Source organism: Ambystoma mexicanum, chromosome 1q (assembly GCF_040938575.1).
Source record: "Ambystoma mexicanum isolate Mex_15411 chromosome 1q, UKY_AmexF1_1, whole genome shotgun sequence".
NCBI classification, from domain to species: Eukaryota; Metazoa; Chordata; class Amphibia; order Caudata; family Ambystomatidae; genus Ambystoma; species Ambystoma mexicanum.
Window position 1 is genome coordinate 265,102,697 of NC_090922.1, and position 21,248 is coordinate 265,123,944.

The 21,248-nt window shown below is 42.8% G+C and overlaps 1 protein-coding gene across 2 annotated transcripts in view; it reads left to right on the forward strand.

The window, feature by feature from the left end:
* PLCG2 (phospholipase C gamma 2) overlaps window positions 1-21,248 on the forward strand; it is a 953,330-nt gene that overhangs the window by 721,678 nt on the left and 210,404 nt on the right. For both annotated transcript variants that reach the window (XM_069638435.1, XM_069638443.1), the window contains exons 20-21: window positions 106-286; window positions 5,673-5,741. In XM_069638435.1, the coding sequence (XP_069494536.1) occupies window positions 106-286; window positions 5,673-5,741 (250 nt within the window). The remainder of the gene's footprint in view (window positions 1-105; window positions 287-5,672; window positions 5,742-21,248) is intronic.

Consider the following 21,248-nt stretch of genomic DNA (forward strand, 5'->3'; position numbering starts at 1 on the left):
GCACTCATAGTGGTAGGGGTAACATGCGGCCTGTAACTGTTTAGCATTACAGAAATGCATTTTATTACAATTTCTTCAAATACCTGATCCTCTCTTCTACTACAGGGCCGAAGGGAAGGTGAAACACTGCAGAATCACACAGGAAGGAGGCCATTTTCTCTTGGGCAAATCTGCATATTTTGAGACCTTAGTGGAGCTGGTGACCTACTATGAAAACCATCCGCTGTACCGGAAGATCAAGCTGCGCTACCCTGTCACACAGGAATTGATTGACCGCTACAGCACAGTAAGTAGTCACTTTATTTCTAACATTTTGGGGATCATTTTGCTGGAGGCAAAGGGTGCGTTAAACCATCCTTAAAATGTACCGTGAACATTTGATGGAGTTGTTTCACAGGGCAGGGGCATGGTCCGACACAAATCTGACATGACACAAATCTGACAGAATACAGGTGTGGACACTTCAGATTCTTATGGAAAACACAGGCAGGTTCTCTAGGCATGCCATGTCTTTGGCATTTCGGATTGTTTGAATTTTGTTGTGTAAACATGCAGAGAAACCCAGGGCTGTCTGTAATTTCATGCATTACTTATATCTCAACATGCAAACAATCAGTATTACCCCGAGGACGGCTTAAACCTAACTGTGCTTATGAGGAATCCTTCCCATCAAACAAGCAGGTCCAATCAAAATGACAGTGGTTATGTTTTAAATTAGTGATATTTCAATCCTATTCTTGATTTGAAATCGTTCATCTCTTATTATTTGTACCTTACAAAGGATATGGGTTTTAGTTTATATTTTATGGTGTTTTGATGAGTGAAAAACCACGGCAAGTTTTTACAATGCACCTTAAGAGAGGTTGTGACAAGGGGCAAAGGGTTGCAACGAAAGGGAGCAAAGGGGAGTGCACGGAAACAATCATTGTTTTCAACATAGTAACTCAGACTCTTATTTAATCAAATACGCCATAAACATTAAGTGGGGGATCAAGAGGACACATGCTAAACACAAACCTCAGTCAGTCCAGTCCAACTCTGTCAATATCGGTCATACTAGTGTGATGGGCCAAAGTGCCAGCAGCTAAGCCTGCCCCTCCTACTAACAAGTGAGAGGCCTAATGCTAAATTCCCAGCAGTCTACACAATTGTATATTCCTGATGACCCTTTATATTAGTAGCTAGATAGAAAACCTAGTCACCTCTTTAGATCAAGTTTTCTGTGACAGTGAAACACCTTGCTTCATGGGTTGAGCGCTCCAAGATATTGATATGACCTGCAGGAAAGTAATGGGAGCAGAATGCTATTATATTTGTAATGGTTATTTTATAACGCGCTTAATAGTAACGAGTGGTTGCTAAGCACGGCATCAAGATTCAAACCTGTGTTGTGCTGCATTGTCTTTTTTCCAAGACAAACGTTTTGCCCCAGAGCTATCCTTCTGCCCCGAAGAACGAAGGAACTCCTTTCTTGGTGAAGTGTGCTATTAAGGTGTGCTTGAGCCTGAAATACTTTTCATCTTGTCTCAGAACTTTCAGAAGCTCATTCTGGGATCTGGTTGTACAAAACACAAAGCTTGTTCCCCTGTTGCAGTAGTGTTCTAATTTTGGGAAGCAGAAGAGGTTTTGCATTTGAGGATCTTAGGTTCCTAATAGGTCCATGGAGAGGGAGCAGGATCGTTCTATATCTGTGCTCTTTCTTAAAGAGACCTCTGTAGGTTTATACATAAAACGTAGGATGCAATATTCAATTGGTAACCATTGAGGTGCCTTAAATGCAAGTGGTATTTGGACGAAGTTGAACTGGATGTAGCTGTAGAAATTGAAATGTATCTAGTCCTACATTTACACTATTGCAGTAGGCCATCCTAGAGAGCACCAAAGTTCTGTTCAGATCCACCTTCTGGGCCACTGTAAGATGTGGGCAAATTTTTATGAAAATGTGCGTGCGTACCACTTCTTCAATCTGAAGAGAAAAAGTCACAACTTCAACAAAGATCATGCCTATACCTAATGCTGTTTTAGTTGTAAGAGGGGATGAGGCTTGAGTGCTTGGCCATTAGAATGATAGGGTGATGAGATTCTGGGGCCTAAAGCAGAGGCTTTCCGTTTTGCTAGCAGTAGGGCACAGGTTGTTTGTCGACATCCAGTGCTGTATTGCACACAGGCATTTCTAGTTTAATAAGATTGAAGGCATTTTTTTATGTCACCAGTGTATAAATGGAAAGAGGATGAGAACTGGTTGCGGACAGTAACTAGTGGTTGGATGTAGCTGTTAGATAGCAAGAGAGAGAGAGCGTATTGAATCTTGGATTACCCCAACTTCCAGAGTGGATTTGGTTGACCTCAACCGGCACACCTTCACCATAGTTGTTTGTTTGCTCGCTCAGAAAGAATGCAGGCCAGGGATGATACTCCTATGCCCATGTTGGATTAGAGAGTGTCAAGCAGAAGGGCAAGTTCTACGATATCCTATGAAGCAGACAATTTCCACAAGAACAGAATTAATTAAATCCTAGGTTTTGCCTCAGGAATTCTTGCTAAACAAAGGCTCTTCTTGAGGACCACCATCTTGAAACTGCTCAATTTCAGTGCAGCGGCCTCTGGTACCCCATAGCGTATTCACTGTTGGTGACCATGTGGATTATTTGTTTAACATTACACTTAGCAGGCTTCAAAGATCCCCCAATGTCATCTTCGCTTTCTGGAAAAGGATTTTAATCAATGGCAGATGGGGCTGGTTCTGCAAAAGGTTTGCTTCCAGGTCGTATCTAACTGTAGACCAAATAGAACAGTTCACAGGCAAGCATTAGTGCAGGTGCATCTCATGCCTGCAGAAAGGACATATGCTCTAACCACTGGGTGAACTATGAGCTTGTGCAAGGCCCCAATCATTGACCTTTCTGTGAACTCATTGTATATTAGTTATTTCTCTCAAAATCACAAACAGTGAAGGTCAACCATCTTTCTGATGAATTGAGCCGGTTCGACTGCAGCTACATCAATGAACCTAAGCAAAGTCCAATCCTCCCAGAGTGCCGGCTCTTGTGGAGCTTCAGTGTCAAAGAGTATAGAGCACAAGAGCATCTTCTTGCTTTGCTCCCTTTGCACAAATTCTATCTTGCACCCTCTTGCTGTTCTCCGCTTTCCATTTCCACAAATAGTAACATTGCACGGGATGCAGTGGGGGCAGATATCTGCAAGAAAGTTAGTGCTTGGGCAGTTTTCACACAGTGAGGCCCAGGCCTCTGTGCCACAGAGCGCAGTTTTCTTTCATCTCTGTCACCTGGTTGCACTTGTATGAATCTGCCAATGATGTAGGGGGCATGCTGTATCTGGCATACTGTGACTTTCAACTTTAATTTCTGGGCCTTCTTATCATGTCACTGCAAACTGATTGCTTCTCTAGGGATGGTGGACTGCCGGCAATTATGAAAGTTCAGACCCACAGTCATCCCTCTAATTGGACAGAAGGAACCCTATCCCAATAACCAGGGTGAGGCTGCATCCTGCAACAGTGTTAATGCGTCCATGCTATATGTCAGCACTTGTGAAAGTGAACCTCAATTTACAGTGCGCCCCTAAATACAGCCCTCTAGGGAATTAAAAGCCACAAGTCTGTCTTGCAGGTGATAAACAAGACTTTAATCTTTACAGATCATGAGGATTAGGGAAATGGCATAGGACTTTGCCAATCCAATCCAACCTTGTGTCGTCGTCCTGAGTCCCAGGTCCTGAATACTGGTGCTGTGCCTGGGGTTTAAATATTCTTCACTTGGTCACTGGATACCAGCAGAGCGCCTCCAAACTTGTCTTTCTTGCCATACAAGGGATGCTTGCAGTGTCTCCAGTGTTGCATGGCCAGGTTCCCTACTTAACATAATGCTGTATTAGCAGGAATACTTTGTTGCTCTTGTTTAGCATCATTTACTATGTTATAAACATTCATACATAAACACATCTCCCCGCCATTCTCTCAACATTAACTCCATAAAATTATATTTGATGTGGTCCAATAACCTCTACAAAAACACTTGTTTTTCTAATACTATGTCGTGCTGAATCTCCATTGGCCTGTGATTGACAGGACCAGTTGCTCAACCACTTTGTGCTCTCCAGCCTACCTAGTCTATATTTAGCACAGCCGGACTTTTACCATGTGCTATGAGCAAAGCTAATTTACAATGTACAACAGTTTTACAAATATATATATATATCCATCTACACAATTGTTTGCCCTTAGATTTCAATCCTAACAATCTTTATTTAGTGACCCTCCTCCCCCCTGGACTCTTGTAGTGCTTAGAAAACAGTTAACAGAAGTTTTTGCCTAATTCAAAAGCACTTGGAAATTTTGAAAATGAAGCAAAGCACTAGGTTCCTTCCCAACACTTGGCCCAGTTTCTCTGCTAATTTGGGATCAATAGACCTATTCCTTTAGCTTTATTGTGCAGAGTTAAGTTTTTCATTTTTCATTGATTCTTGTCCTTAGAGATGGCGAGTGTGTGACATACTGCTGTTTTTTAGGTATTACCTGAGGTTTATCTCGTTTCACTTGGGCCTGTAGATTAGATGCAGTGCTGTTATCAGCCAGTGAAGCCCGCCGACTCTGGTATTATTGCCCACGAGTTACTAACTTTTTTTCCAACGCAAAAACGCTCCCCATCACCAGGATCATAGTCCAGGCATTGAAATAAGGGTTTGAGCAGCAGGAGCTAAAATCAGTTTCTGGGTGCTCCGCATCACTCAGTAACCAGGCGCTACCGCTGGGGAACCAGTAGCTGTTATATAGTGTTCAACAAATATAATTCCCATAAAAGATGCAGACTATAACTTTGTCTATTTTATATTTGACCAATTATGCTTTAAAGGTTTTTAGATGTGCCCAGTTCTCGTTTACACACATTCTCAAACACACAGATTTGATGTCACATAGATATATTTACATAGCCCCAGTTAGGTTGGGGAGCTAAAAGTAGCTCGTGGCAATGTGTCTGTGTCATCTAGGCTATAACTCGGAGCTAAATAGCTCCCTGTAATTTCAGACCCTGCATACTTGCACTCACATCCCTCCAAATGTCGTGCATCTGCCCAAACATATGCATTATTGTTCCTTTCCTTACCCTGTGGTTTCATCATGTATCACCTTCCAGGAACTCTCTCTTACACATCCGTACTTGCACTTGGAAGAACACGCCTGGGATAAAATTGACACAAAAGGCTTGTAGCTGGGTGCAACATTGAGGGGATTGTATTATGTTTGGTGACTTGCTCAAGGCGGGTAGTGTCAAGATGTTAACAGAGATGTACTTCGACCTTCAGCTGCCATATGTATCCAAATCTATTTACGACTGCTTAAAAAAGGGTATAGCAATTAGACAATACCAGCCCTCCCAAAGGGATGTCTCAAGGTGGGGATAGCAGGAAGGGAAACACCCAGGCCCCGAGAGCGAGCTAGCTGTTGGAAAGTTGGAAAGAGTGCTGGATGATGGTGAGCATTCTTGGGAAATATAATGGGAGGGGGAGTTATGCAGAGTGAAGATGTAGATGGGGAGTAATGGGTGAAAGTTTATGCTAAATTTAGAAAACAGACAAGGGACACGTGGACTCGGTCGATGCAGCAAAGGTCGATCCATAGGTTATTCATAACTATGTTTCTTATTGTATTTCAGGAGAAAGACATCAATGCACTTTATGATGTTAAAATGTACGTCGATCCCACCGAGATCACCCCATCAGTGGTAAGAAATTTGATTTTAAAATGTGTTATAGACAACAAAGGCATTATCCTAATCGGTAGGCATGGCGCTTATGAATTGTTTACATACTTTGTTTCATTAGCTCACACATAGTTTACCGTGTATGATGCCATAACATCGCTGTGAAGTACCACAGAGTGGTGTGATATGTAAGGAACAGTTGGCATCACAATTTGTGAAGATGAAGTTCTAATCGTTTCATACAAACATTTGGATAAAAAAGCAACAATAGTGCCTACAACTATCCAGTCCACAGCTTGGTAACGTTTCATGTCATAAGCCAAGGCAAGCCTTTTAAGGAAAAGTCATTTATTTCTGTTACAGAATAGATTGGATTCAGATATCTTTTTTTTAATGTAGTTACAGGAAAATGATCTGGCAACTTGCAGCTAGACCTTGGAAACCTTTTTTTAGCAAAACCCTTCATAAGAAAATGATCAGCCAGAAATCTTGTGTTTTCCACTGACCTAACCTCTTCGCATCTGCGGTTACCTGTGCGTAGTATTGTCCGCTACATATGTAGCTAGACCTCCACTCCCTTGTAAAGTCTAGCGTTAGTGGTAAAGTCTGCTTTTATACCCAGATCAAAAGAATATGATGGATGGATGGGTGAAAAACAGTGGTGTGGACGGTTGCCCAGAGCATTGCCAGTGTCTCCCTATGTGAGAGATGCAGAGGCGGCCTGGCCTAGCAGTTTGGACTCGACTGCTTCCTTTGGCAATGGAACCAGACTGATTTGTATGCGGCTGGTCAGGTTATCTTCTGCAAAGGCACAGTTGGGTGAAACAATTGTGGCGTGGAAGGTTGCCCTGAGCATTATTATTAGTTCAAACCCTTACACCCATCACATGTACTGGTTACACGCCTTATACCCAACCGGCAGATGGTTCAACCGCCCACAAACATCTATCCTTTTTCAAGTGATAACGGAACCATTTCTGTGTAACATGAATGCTTAGATGCGGAAGACCCCCGTAATGATGAAGAGCACCTAGAAGAGCAGCCCAAACAGTGGTCAAAATAAGCCCCTCCATTTCCTAAAAATAGCAGAGAGCAGGAACACCATTTATTCAATTGTCCTGGTCGTCTTTCTAAAATCTATTGCTTATTACTTGGGGACGTTTTAGAACTCCTTCATTGGTTTAAAGAAATACACTTTGCTACTCTAGGTTTTGAATAGAAAGAAAAGACTGGTGTAGTCCTGCATGTGACAGAATCTAACACTGAAAGAGAATTTGCTGGTCATTGCTCTTTATGCACAATCCAGACTCTATGGGCAGTTTGGGAATATCAACTGCTGGGTGCTATTCTCTATAGTTCTCAAAGCAGTCCATTCTGTGCTCACTAGCAACCCGAGACTCTAGGCAACAGAGGCAAAACTAAAATGAAGATGTGAATTGAAAGAGTAGAATGTGAAATCTTGTGAGGTGAGTCGAAAGAAGGTATACACAAAAGCCTGTCCTGAACCCTTTCATAGATTGCAAGAACAAGGGAACAAAGCTTGTTTCTATGCTCGGAGGCGAATAGAGATTCTTGTGCCTAATAACATTGCATCAAAATAGAAAGCATTCTCCATAAATCTGTGAAGCAGTGCCCCATGAAGGGAGAACTGCCCCTTCCTTTGTACTCAGATGATCTTGTTTCTCGAATTCCTATTTCCATGGATGAAGAACACCTTCATGTTTTGGGCTTAATGAGACGCAGGACCGGTGGAATGATGTACGACCCCTGGTTAGAGCTACTTTTTGGGTCACTCCCCCTTTGTGCAGTGGGGCTAGATTTGCCGTTTGCAGTGCCATCCTGGTGCTGCAAAGGGCCTCATGCTAGTGGGATCATAAGTGCTAACTGGTATTATCGCATGGTGAGTTTAACATTCTTGGTATGAGGGGCATCTGAGAAAGGGACCACTTCCTTTGCCAGCTTGTCAAAAGCTGTCTGAGAGCAGGCGTCCCAAACATAAAAGGGAATTAAAAGGTTTTCAACTGCCTCAAAACAACTTCATTGCCCATTTGGGAGACTCCTCTCAATGAGGGTTGCCCTAACTCTTCCAGTGCCTTAAGCACAATAGGCAAATGGCCTTTGACACACATGTTTTGAAACCAAACAAAAAGTAGCATCTTGTCATTCATAATGGCAGCCTCAGCCAAGCAAAAATAAACTCAATCAAGTCAAATCTACCAACTTCTCTTGAGGTGCTTGAAACATGTTGTCTTGACCATGTATGTCGTATTGTCCAAACATCTCCCTTGCATAAAGTCTGAATCACACTTATCAGAGGCCTTGCCATATATCAGCTGTTTGGGGCATCAGACCTTTTAACATATTTGTTGTTGTTTTGTTAGAGGCTTTCTTCATCTAGAGCAGAATTTTCTATTGCACTCCAAAGGACATCATTGTAATAGCTGAGGATGCTGAATGTCAACTTTTCTAAATAAATAAAAAAGGACAGGGCATCCCAAATAATATCAGTGGGTATGTTTTGGCCAATTATGGGTATTCTCTTAATGCTCCGTATTATCTCGGCCAGGACCAGTGTCTGTACGCGATCCATGTAGGACCAATGAGCGAATCAGAATGATCATCTTAGTTCTTTGATTGTTTTGGGGATTCTTGGTGATCTTAATCCGGGTGTGGCAGTCTTTTCAGCTGTGTTCTCCCACATTTACCCCTAGACGGCAACCTCCTTATGCAGTACTTGGAAAGTTGCACCACGTCCTGGATCTTTTTCAATATAGCAACTTCCTCTCTGGTGTCATTTTTCCATCAAATGGTCTGTTTTCCTTTTGTGTTTCCCAAAACTATTGTAAATCATAGTTTACCTCCAATTCTGCTATTAAAAGTGTTAGGTGACATCTAGCTTCTCAACAGATCAGAATTGCTCTTCTCCAGTTCTCTCGTGGAGGCAAGTTAATGTCTGGAGTATGATGCTCACATTTTGTTTTACAAGTAAGGAATGCTATTGACAAAATAAAGGGTACTAAAGTTACAGGCATCAACTGTGTTACTTCACAAGGGATGGATTATGCAAAATATTGTTACTTAAGTTATTTTTAAAATACCTTGGTGAGTAAGAAGTTTTTAATAGTCAGGAAAAAAACATCCAGTAGTTACACAATCCCAGGAATCACAACAATGTGTTCCGACTGTTAGGATGAGGCCAGGGACTAAAGGCATCCACGTACCTTATGATAGGTTGGTAGAAGTGGCATTTGTCAAGAGACAACCTGAGACCTTTCTCATGCAAATGGTCTGCAGCCATTAGCAAGCAATCTTGGTTCTCTTCCAGCATCTTACCAAAGGCAGAGATAAACAAGTGCTGTTGGGAAGCTCATGTTGGCCACTTTTCTCTCTGTGAGTCGCTGTAATTTTGCAGGTGCTTCGGACAAGTCTTGGGGTGTGTATGCTTGAACTTTAAAAAACCCAGTGTAAGACTATTTCCCTTAAAAAGTGAACAGTAATGTTGACTCACATTCAATACGTGGAAAACAACATTTGGCTATGTTCATTTGTGCCCTGGTATTTGTTCATGTCCTGTAAGCACATAACAAGGCATCGTTGGTGACATTTTATGATAAAGTTAGTTAAGTATTTCTGGTATGTAACACAGGTAAATGGAAGGCTTGATTTGACACTCTAGTCTCCAGTTGCATGAAGCTCAACAGTAAGTTAAATGGGATTCATTTGATCAATTATGTACAGGTTTGCCAGTCGCTGGAAAGATGGGTTGGTGGCTTGCTCTTGTCCTTCCTATGTATGGCGTGCCATCTCTTCAGCCCGTCTGTGTCTTGGAGTGAGACAAGACTCAGAGTGCCCAAAGGGAAAGTTCCTAACATATGGGAAAAGCCAAAGGCATAGAAAGCCCTAATCTTGGAGATGGTTAGTATGGAGGAATCCAAAGGAAAAGCAGGAAGAAATGAGGTTGGAGGGAAGCAGAACGGCAACAAGAGGGTGTGTGAGAAGAGCCGGGGAAAACAGGATAAGAAACGGAAAGAAGGTTAGCAGGTTGAAACATAGAACCTAGAAGCTACAACAGGGAAAAGAATCAAGTGGCAGGCAGCAAAGGTGCAAGGCATTGACAGAAAAACAGAAATGAAGCATTATGATGCGCCAGAGGAAGGCGGAAGCCCACTTAAATATTTGTGGAGAGAAATATAGAGTTACAGGGCACCCACCATCTTGGAATGGGAATCGTCCAACATAACTCTAGAATGCAGGCTGCCATGTTGCTCGTGCGTGTACTCGTACAAAGGAAAGCCATGCACAGGAACCTGCTACTGAACTCCCCTAAGAGCAACTTGCATGCCCCCAACTACCCAGTAAGGAGCGCTGCACCATTACGCTGCTGTCCCGGAGTGGACAGAGTAGGGTCTGTGTGAGAAGAGCAGAGTGCCACAAGCAGGAGCAATGTGACCAGGTGCTATACGAGTATGCTCCCAAGAGAACCCGGCTTTCAGGTAAAGCTACAGAAAAGGACACAAACAAGACAAAGTTCATAAACATCCGACGCAATTTTCCATGAACAGCCAGCAGGCACATAGCGATAAGACCAAAATTTGCAAGCAAATGCGAAGGTACTGGGAGTTACAAATGCCATCCACCTCATCTGTGTGTGCCCCTCACCAAGAAGGGAGCAGAAAAAGAAGGGACACTAGTGAGCAGGAAGGGGATCAGGAACCACAGGTTGAGCTTAGAAACCTGAAGACAGGATGTCCTTTCAACGTTTGAGGGAACGATAAGCGAAATATTGGGGGTTATTTTTTAATATCACATTTGATACATTTTGAGGTTACAACATATCACTTCAAGGATCAGATATGAGCAATGAACAATGAAAAATAACAGTCATTGAAAGATAGTTGTGAATCAAGTTGAGATATATAATACATGACCATATAATGCCATAAGTTGACACCTATTATTATGCAACATCCATATCGAGTGAAACAATATTTATCGGTCATTCAACTTCTTCCCATTTGAGCTGGACTTTACTAAGCTTTTGTAGACACCCCAAGTTCTATATATGCGCTGTTCCAATTTCATACAAATATTTGTGTCTTTTTTCCATTTTGACAAGCAGAGTGGATCTACACTATCCCACAATAGAGCTAATATTTTGTTGGGCGATCATCAGTGCCACTGCGAAAAATACTTCTTCATACCTGCCAACATGTGTGTCTCTCCAGATGCCTAGTAAAAGTAGTTTTGGGTTTAATGGTAGATTTTCATTGAGGACTTTGGACAGATCGCATATCATTTCTTCCCTGAATATTTGTATCACATAGCATTGCTATAATTTATGTATAAATATACCCATCTTTGTTTTACATCAGAGACATTGGGGATCAGGGGAGTGACCTCATTTGTGGAGCATTTCTCTGAAGTAGTATATTCTATGTAAAATATTAAATTGTATTAGCCATAATTTAGCAGGGATATTCTTTTCCCTAGAATGTTTCAGTGCCTCCATATACTCCTCTCTATCGAACGGGCCAAGATCTGTGACGCATTTTCCCTTGACCTTTGAATGACGTTATTGCCTGATATAGTGTTGATATGACCTTGTCTGGTATTTTATACACCATGACATTTGCTTCCAGCAATGACTGAACTAGGAGCTCCCTAAAGTCTGGTATTTGAGCTTTTAGTGCATGCGTAAACTGGATATATCTGTGGTGTCCCTCTTGTGGTAGTGTGAATGTTTGTGCAGGTCTCGCAAAGGGGGTTATTTGCCTATCCTGTACCACATCTTTTAACGTGTTAGCATTTTTATCTGCCCATCCCTTACATATTCTGGTTTACTTGACCTCATCTAATGTCTTGTTATTCGATAGTGGCATATCTAGGGCAATTTTCCCTGCCCACCCCATCTTTTTCAAGACTGTGATCTTAATACATATAACTTGCTGTGTAGCCATACGAAGTGAGGAGAAACATCTACCGCAGTATAAAGACTGAAGTGGGGTATCTGGTTGCATTCAGATGCGTTTGCACCTAATGTGAGGGAGTGTGGCGTCTGAGTTTATCCACTAATTGGCAACAATCCGTTGTGAGACTCAATAGTATTTTTTAATATTTGGTAGCCCGATGCTGCCCTCCTATACCGATATATACAGCGCTTATAGGACTATGCATGTTTTGCCATAATAGGTTATGTAGGGTACCTGCTATCTTGTCAAATTCACATTGGGTATTTTGTAAGACATAGAGATATTTGGGAAGTGTTAACATTTTGACGAGTGCCAGTGCAAGGGATGTGCAGTTTTTTACGTCCCCCTGGAAATGTTTGGTTATCAGTTCAGTTTTTCTCTAAAAAGTTTTCTAGTGTTTTACTAATCTGAATACCAAGGTATCAGAACAATTCGTTCACTTTCTGAAAACCAAATCTTCCCATGTATCCCTGCAGATAAGAGGAGGGTTTTGTCCCAGTTCACCTGTAGGCCACTAAAGTTTTGGAATTGCTCCAGGATATCTGTAGTTAATGGGATGAATGTATCCGTATCTCCCACAGGTCATCCGTGTTTAATGTCTCTCTGCCTTCATGACCATTAGGCCATGTAAACCCTGTCCATTCCGGGTCTAACTGAAGCCAGAGAGCAAGCTGCTCTATTGTCATAGTAAAAAGTAGTGGAGACAGGGGACAGCCCTGTCTCGTGACCCTCTTTAGCAGGAATATTCAGGAGGTTTTACCATTTACTGTGACCAAAGCCATAATTCTTGTATATAATAACTTTGCCCATCCTAGAAATACTTCACCAAACCTGATCACCACCCTCACCTCCCATAGGAATTGCCACGAAATTCTATCAAATGCTTTCTTGAAGTCAATTGAGAAGGTGACTTCTGGGGTATCAATATATTGTGCACAGTCATTTACAATACGTACCCTGCATGTATTATCTAGTGGAGCATGCAGGGGTAAATCCACATTGATCCAGGTGGTTTAGGACTGGAATTACCTTAATGAGATGATTAGCCAGAAGTTTGGATTTGGTGCGGTTGTTTATGGGGTTTGTCTTTCTTCAGAAATACCATTACTGACAACGTTCCAAGGTCTGCTGGCAGTTGTCCTGCTCTGCCTGAGCACCTGCAATAATGGCTCAGCAATTTTGGCACCCATATTCTTCCATATGTCAATTGGGTAACCATTTGGAGCGAGTGCTTTCCCTGGTTAGAAATCTAAGATTGCTTTGCGATCTCCTCTACTGCTATCTCTTGGTCTAGGTCCGCTCTCTGTTGTGCTGACAGTTGTTTCAAGCCACATGTGCGTATCAATCATTCCGCCTTATTATACGGTTCTGTGTTGGGTGAGTGATATATCCTTTTGAAGGACCCAGGGTTTGATGACATAAAGATCTAGGAAGCAAGGGCTACATTTAGTGGTAAGTCATTTAGTAGGCAAGTACTTGGTAGGCAACTAGACCTTAACCCTAATTGCAAATGAAGATGCCTGGCAGCATTGCCTAATGGTGACATTGGTCATCTGTTCATGGATGTCTTTAAGGTACTGAGATGGTAAGGTGTGTGTGTGGCCTTGATGTTGCAAGTTCTGCATCTGTTAGAACATGGGAGGTAGTAAAGAAAGTGGGCACTGCCCAATGGTCCAGCTCATGCAAACAGAAAAAAGAGGAGGTTGCTGCCAATGAGTGAGGGGCATTGTTGCAGGCAAACTCTGCAATCAGCAACATCGAAGACCAATGTCTGTTTGCTGTTAAAATACTGAATACACTTTTGCTTCAGACGTTCCCTCTAACTGTTAGTCTGGGCTGGTATCCTGACAGTCACACTCTATCGATTCCTATGATTTGCCGAGCATGGGCCATACTTTAGCTGCAAATTGTGGGTCTTGGTCTGGATCTATTTTGTAAGTCAGTCCATATAAATGGATATCCTGAGTAAGGAATGTTTGGGTGGTGACAGTAGCGGGGAGCAGGCAGGAAATGCAGCAACATGTGACCATTATTACCTCCGTTAGACAGAATTAGACAAAATGCAGCCAGGCATTTAATCAGTCAAGACACTGTGCGAGGGTTCTATTTGGATTTTGCAAAGCTGTATCAGTTCCACTAGTATTGCTCATGGAACAGAGTCCTCCCTGGCAGAGACTCCTCAATGACCAGATAGCGGAACATCACGGCAGAGGCGCAGAGCAACATTCTGTAGTTCCCATGTGGTCAGATAGAAAAATGTATGTTTAATAAAAGAAGGCTTTTGGACTAAGCTAGTTTAAGGTTTAGGGGTTGGTCGTTGGGTAGGGTAATAGAGGACAGAACCCACTTTCTGAGATCTAGGAAGATGGAGATTGACACAAAATTGTATGGAACAGAACATCGATTGGAAGTGAGCATCATCTCTTGTTTTTGGTGGTCTGTAGTAGAAGACATTAGTTGCTCGCTTCTGTTTTCTAGGCCTGTAAGGGATAAGGAATTGAATTAATGCAAAAAATATGCCCTGCAGGTATATCAGCTGCAGAGCACACATAGTTATGTTGAATTTGAAGGTTCCACTGGTCCGTATGAAACTCGGACTCAAAGCCAGACTCTAAGACTATGGGCCTCATTACGACCCTGGCGCCAACGGAATGAAGGGGGCTGGTACGGGACCGGACCCCTTCATTCCGTCAGGGCTGATTACGAGGTTCCCTTTGCGGGACCCGGATCAGACTGGTAAAACCAGACGTCTTTTCCGGGTAACGCGAGGGGAAGAGGGAGGTAACAACGGGACACATGTAATGTGCCCGTTGTTACCTCCCTCCCCATTCCCATTGAGCCCTATGGGGGCTCAAATGGGAATGGGGAATGGTTCCTGCACGGCAGACTTACCGGGTCCTCCTATGTCGGAATGACCCAGTAAGTCCCCATTGCAGGAACCCGGTAATGGAGCCCGGTTTGGAGGCAGCCATGGTGCTAATAGCACCATCGCTACCTCCAAACTCGTAATAAGGCCCTATATGTTCCCACTCATTGCGGGTCCCTTTCATGGTCAAAGGTTCTTGCTTCAGCAATGGATAGTTACTCTCGTAGGTGGTCAACTGACAAGAGAAATAGAATACAGCATGTAACAATAGTGTGCCAGTGGTGGGATTAGAAGCGTCCATCTCCACTGTAATTGCATAACTGGTGCCAGGTAAACAAGTAAAGGGATGTTCGTGAAGGCTGTTTTCAAGTCCTTGAAAGCTCTTTCGACTCATCATCCCAGCCAAAATGGTGTCCCTTCTTATGAAGCTGAGTAACAGGAAGTGTCAGAGCAGAATAATTAAAAATAAGCTTCCTATAGAAGCTAGAGAAACCCCCCCCGAACCCTCCAAAAGAAAACAATGGATTTCTCTCACAGATGTCACATATGGGTATTCCGTAACAACTGCGATCTTGGGGATACATAAAAAGGCCAGTAACAGAGAGGACATGCTCAAGATATTCTGTAGCGGCTGTTAAGGGTGCACTTTTCCTCTTTAACAGAGAGGGGCTTTTCCCACTACATTGGGGGACCACCTGTACAGGAGACGCATGCTCCTCCTGATTTCTGGAAAATACCAGAATGTCATTTACGTTGAATATTACAAAAACTCCCAAAATGTCTGAAGAAATGTCATTCATCTATAAATTTCAATATGTTCAAAGGGCGTCTAGAAAGTCATGTTACATTAATCATCAGCATGCACCCGGGGTAAGACATTGGCTGCTCTACCAACATGCTTGGTAAAAAAGGTCAACCTGCTGGACACTTTCGAGGATGTCAGCAATCAGTAACAAATGGTACCAGTCAGAAATGGTGTGTTTATTAACCCCTAACGTCCCCCATCTTTTTCAGCAAAAAGAACATGAAGGCCTCTGCATGGGACCAAGAGAGTACCATAAGCCTATCAGCCATGTTCTCTTCCAGGCACTCTACGAGAACCTTCATTTCAGACTCTCCCATGGTATACATGTTACCAAAGGATTGCTTGAATAAAATATCTTGAATTGTTGCTCGAATTGCTTAGTACAGAATGCAGGGAAAGATCCCACGTACTATCACTCCCCACCCACCACCCCACTCCCACCAATATTGCTTGACCCCAACCCAGAATCTACGTTTTGGCAGTCAAATCTGAGAATAAAAAAAGAGCAACGGAAATTCAAGCAGTTTTTGTCAAGCAATAGACCCACTACCCTTCCCAAATGGGAGGACCTTGTCTGGGAGAATGCCAATGCAATGCCGATGGGGGTTGGGGGGATAGAATATGATCTTTTGGCTTGGTGAAGAAAGCTGCATACTCCCCATAGTGATGTGGAACTCCTTGCAGTATCAGGTATTATTATCCCCACCAATAATATCGCCGTATATATGGTTGTTGGGTAAGGCCGTGGGCAATATTATTGGTGGGGATAATTTATGGGGTTATTGGGACCGGGGATTGCGGGGGTGTCTCCCGCTCCATTAAAAAATACTAGGGGTTGCGGGGGTATCCCCAGGAGGTTCCATGGCTTAATATCGCTGCAAAAATATGCCGATATTTTTTTATGGCAATATTTCTGCTGGGATATTAACACATGGAACCCTCCTTGCATTTTGGGCAAAAGAGTTGAAACAGCACTGGGTGCCTCAAGGCTGTAAGCAGGACAAACACACCAATAACCCTGAGAGGAACACTCAAAGGTACAAGAGACTTAGGAAAGACTATGGTCCAAGGTGACACATTAATATATGGGTTGTGTCTTTCTAACTAAGGAATCCCATTATGACAGGAAAGTCTGTTGCAGAAATTACATTATATGAGACATTCATGATGATTCTCTATGGAAAAAGACAAAGGTTAGGTACACCGGTTCCCTGGCCTGAAAGACAAGGGTGTCTTGTCAACTGCACAGACTACATCAGGTGACTCTCCTAACTGCTCTCAGTCCATGTAAAACATAGAACCTACTCAGTCGATCAGGTAGGGTACTAGCACATTGGGCTGGTCCTGACACCACAATTGTACATCAAATAGGAACAACGATTATCCCTTGTCTGCACTGTCAGTGCTCTCTTCGGGTGACAGAAGAGAAAATGAAGCAGCAGGAGTCCCACACACTCCTTTTATCATCTCCCTAATAGAGGGATAGGCTTACTAATTTCCCAGCTAAGCCTGATATAGCATGACTGGACCCTGCCTGAATATAGGACCCTTTTTCATCAGAGGAGAGGCATAGCCAAGCAGACACACCATTTCCATTCCTCTTCGGAGAAGAAAGTGAGCGCCAAACCCAACTGTATGAACTCCTCTGATGGAGGGGGTACAGGACTATCCATTCCAGGAGGGAGTGGGCGAGTAAGAGAAGGACGGCTTGAACATCAGTGGTCCTTTCGCTCCCTCTGCATGTTGTTCCTAAAGATGATGGAGGAGCGTGTCCATCATGACAGTCATGAAAGTGAGGTGAGCCACATTGCTAGCTCATCTTCGAGATCCTCTGACTAGGCTGAGATAAAGGAGTAACATAGCTAAGGAGGTCGGAGGTTTATGTCCAAAAGCTCCTCTTTGGCTGAATGAACAGTATCCACCCATTAAATCCTCATCTTGAACATTGTCAGAGTGTAAGCCTTGGAAAATAAGGGAGTTGCCCATAAGAGAGCATTTACAGTTAGGTGACTAATCACAAACCCAACTTTGGACTTAGGACTTAGACTTGCAAAATCAGTGAGAACAAATGGTGAATCTGACAAGGAAAGCATCTAGAAGCTCCCAAAGTTGCTTGGGGTTCTAGGATTCCAGTGTCTCGTGAGGCAATGGTTTGCAATTTTTAAGCATTTTCTGTTTTGAAGGTTTTATCCCCCAGCTAACTGCCTAAATGTCTGCCATGAAATCTTGCAGCTATGCCATTTCCAAATCCAAGCCCTTGTTGCAATCATGGGACTTGCTCTTGTCGGTCTTGGAGGAAGCTATGTGCAGCCACCCACTGCCAATCTGCATCCTTAAGTGAGACAGAATGAAGAGTGTCCAAAGGGAAAAGTCCCAACAAAGGGGAGAAGCCAAAGACTTAAAACACTCTAATGCAAGAGATGATCAGGCCAGGGGTAAATCCAAACAAATAGTACGATATCTAGCAGAGATGAGGGGGCAGGGAAGTGGATTGGCATCAGGAGGAAGCGAGATATGAGAGAGGGGAAACTTGATCACCAACAGAACGAAAGATAGCAAGATGAAGCCTAAACTCGTGAAGCCACAACAGGAAAAAGAAAAAGTGGCAGACACCAGCAAACAGATATGATGCATCAGAGGCAGGAGGAAAATCACTAAACTTGTGTAGAGGAAGAGGTTGATTTACAGGGCAGTCACCATCTTGGAACAGGCAATGTACCTCCTGTTTGGGAGCTGCTATGATTGTCACCTGAGAACTTGCATTGAGGAAGGCCAGTTCCCCAATATAGAAATCACCAACCGGACTCCCCAAAGATCAATTTGCACCCCTTCCCCGGCAGAAGTGTGCAGGTATGGTGCTGTCCAATGAGTGGGCAGAGCAGGTTCATGGTCCTGACAGCAGTGTACGGTCAGTAGGACCGAAGTGACATAGCTAGCGGCATTGTAACAAAAGTTAACAACAAATCACAACAAAATCAGGATTGAGTAGCTAATTAACCTCACCACCAATTTGTGTTAAGGTATGAAAAGGGATGTATTCATATTCTTTCTGAAACAATTTCTGAATTTCAAAAGTAGTGTGGTGTATTTTAAGGTTGTTCCATGTATACATTTTCATAATGTGAATCTAAATATGTAACACAAAAGCAGCAGCAACAGCACAACAGGAAACAGTACGCACAAAATAAATAATGACATATTTAGACATAGCCAAATACATACACAATTTCTCTTCTGCCTTTTAAGAGATTCCAGGCTGTACTTTACATGTGTTTTGACGGATCAATGGGTAGCAAGCAAAGCATCTCCCCATCCTCCTCAGGACAGCAAGTTTCTAAGTTGTCCTTAAAGAGGTGTGATCCCTGTTCCTTTTCCCAAACATGAAATCAAGGGGATTTCTTTAACATATAACTGATTTCCTGTGCACATAATTTCTTACGCTACCAAGTCCATGGAAAGAGTTTGTTTGGATGCTAATGCAAACAATTAATTTTAATACTAATTGGGCTGCATTTTCCACTGCATTACTTCATATCCAAATAGTTATCAGGGTTCAAAGCGACAAACATGCATTAAAAAGGCTGCTGAGAACAAAGGCGCTACTCCACCTGTGCCCTTCCTGACAAGCACTTATCTAATCAACTGCCTTTCCCGTATCCTCCTGTGCAATCCACCACTTGTTCCAGGCTCCCATGCAGGCATCAAGAGATCAACCATGACTCCCCCCCTGTTGTCGAAGAAGCCACATTCTTTCCTCTACAGCCCAGTGCAAATTAACTTATCATGACAAACTGCAGAAAGAAATCACAGGCACAAGGTCACTGAGGAATTACTCTGTGTGACCATTGTCAGCCTCTGCTGGCCACCCTTGGGCATTCTGTTATATCACAAATACTGACATTGCTTGTACTAAAATGCCAATGGCCCACCCAGGGTATCATGGATTTTGTTATTATGTTTAGCTAGTTGTCAGTGACAAAACAGAGATCTTGGAATTTGGTTGTTTTACCAAAAAATGAACCAACCCAACCAGTGCTGTGTGCAAACAAAGGTTGTGGGGAGAAAAGTAGATTGTAATTGTTTTATTTAGGGAACACAAACTGGTAAGCGCCAATGTGACAATTGTTGTTAGAGTGTTCAACATGTATGTGCAGTTTTCCTAACAAAAAGAAATCAGCTCTGTCTGTACCATGTTTGGTCATCTGTGCGTGAGGCCCACATAAACGTGTTTAAAAGCAGGAATATATGTCCAGACTGCCTGCACCAAGGTAGGCCAGTCTTTCCATGTAGTATGGTTCTATCAGCACCCATAGAAGACAAAGACTGCAGAATGTTATGCCTACACTTAAAGCTGAGGAGACAGCCACTTTCCTAAAACCCAGCCCAAGAACCTTCACATCAAGAGCCTGAAAAATTCTCAACAAGTGCTAACCGTGAGGCACGACTTTACTCATGTGGCTTCTCGGACCCTGGAGGGATCCAAGAATCACTCAGGCGACAACACAGATCATTGTTCTTTACTTAATACTACTTCGCAAGAGGGAGTCAGATATACCCCTTCTCAAATAGAACCATCTGACCCTGCTCACTGGCCTGATCTTATGGCCAGCATAGCTAAATAACTACTTTTATGCTCAAGCCCTTTTCATTTGAATCTACTGGCAGACTCTCTCGATAAATGGGCAGTGGACCTACTCTCAACTAAAGCGAACGTTGTCCCCCTAACAAATAATTCCGGCAACTATATCGATGTGATTCAGGTAGCCATATCGGATAAAGCTGTTCAAATTAGCTTACATAAGGAGCAACTAAATCAGGCCACACAAACGAACTCCAGGAATGGGGAAACCCCAAAGTCTATAAGGGCTACTGTGACCATCTCTAAATTCACCCAAACCCCTAATGTGGATATTATTGTCCCGGTAGTGGAATTATGTGTGCCCACCCCAGATCTGGCTCAGAAATCAGTCCAAGGCAAGATCAATCATCCTATATCGATGGGTATTATTCCAAAACCAGTATCCCCACTGAATATGTGCACAACGAAACGTTTGATGCCCAAAATTGAGGACATGAGTACTCATGACTTTGTGTGGGATCAGAGAAACTTTGTCATCACACACTAAGGTCAATGGTAAAGAATTCAAAGAAGCCTTGCGGTACAAAGTTCTAGCCTGGCTTAGAGAAAGAACTGGGCCAGGGGTGGTCAGACTTTCGGACCAAAAGATTGTCCGCAGGATTGACCTCAAAGACTGGAGTATGCTACCTAGCAATGACTGTGTCCTAGTAGGTTGCGGCATTAGCACACTACCTGCATTTCTAAGACATTGACGATATCTGCCCAGAGGATCTTCTAGTTGTAATTTAATTCTTTGAGGTCTCTAAGTTATGTTCAAGTCACTGTTATGTCTTTTTATTTTGCTTTAAGCATAGCTTACTTTTCAATTCATTGTCTTATCTTTTGCACTTGCATTTTCTGTTTTGTGTCAATTTCTATTTGTTTTTTATAATTGTTCTGTCAGCGCCTCTAAGCATTCGGGTACCGTGGCGCACTATACACATGATTAAACATAAACAGAAACAGTAACAGTCATCATGTTTGCTTTACCCTTGATTCCCAGTAAATGAAAATGCCATGGCACAGTAAGGATCTATGGCCAGGCTAGCTGCTCCAAAGTAGGCCAGTCTAGCAATGTAATAACACTTATTATGTTTTCTTTACCATTGATGGCCCTAAACACCACAAAAGGAAGCCATTCTTGCCATGTAATAACACTTATTATGTTTGATTTCCTCTGGATACCCATTAAAAATGGCATGCCACAGCAAGAAAATATATCCATACTTGTGCTACCAACATAGGCCAGTCTTTCCACATAATAACACAT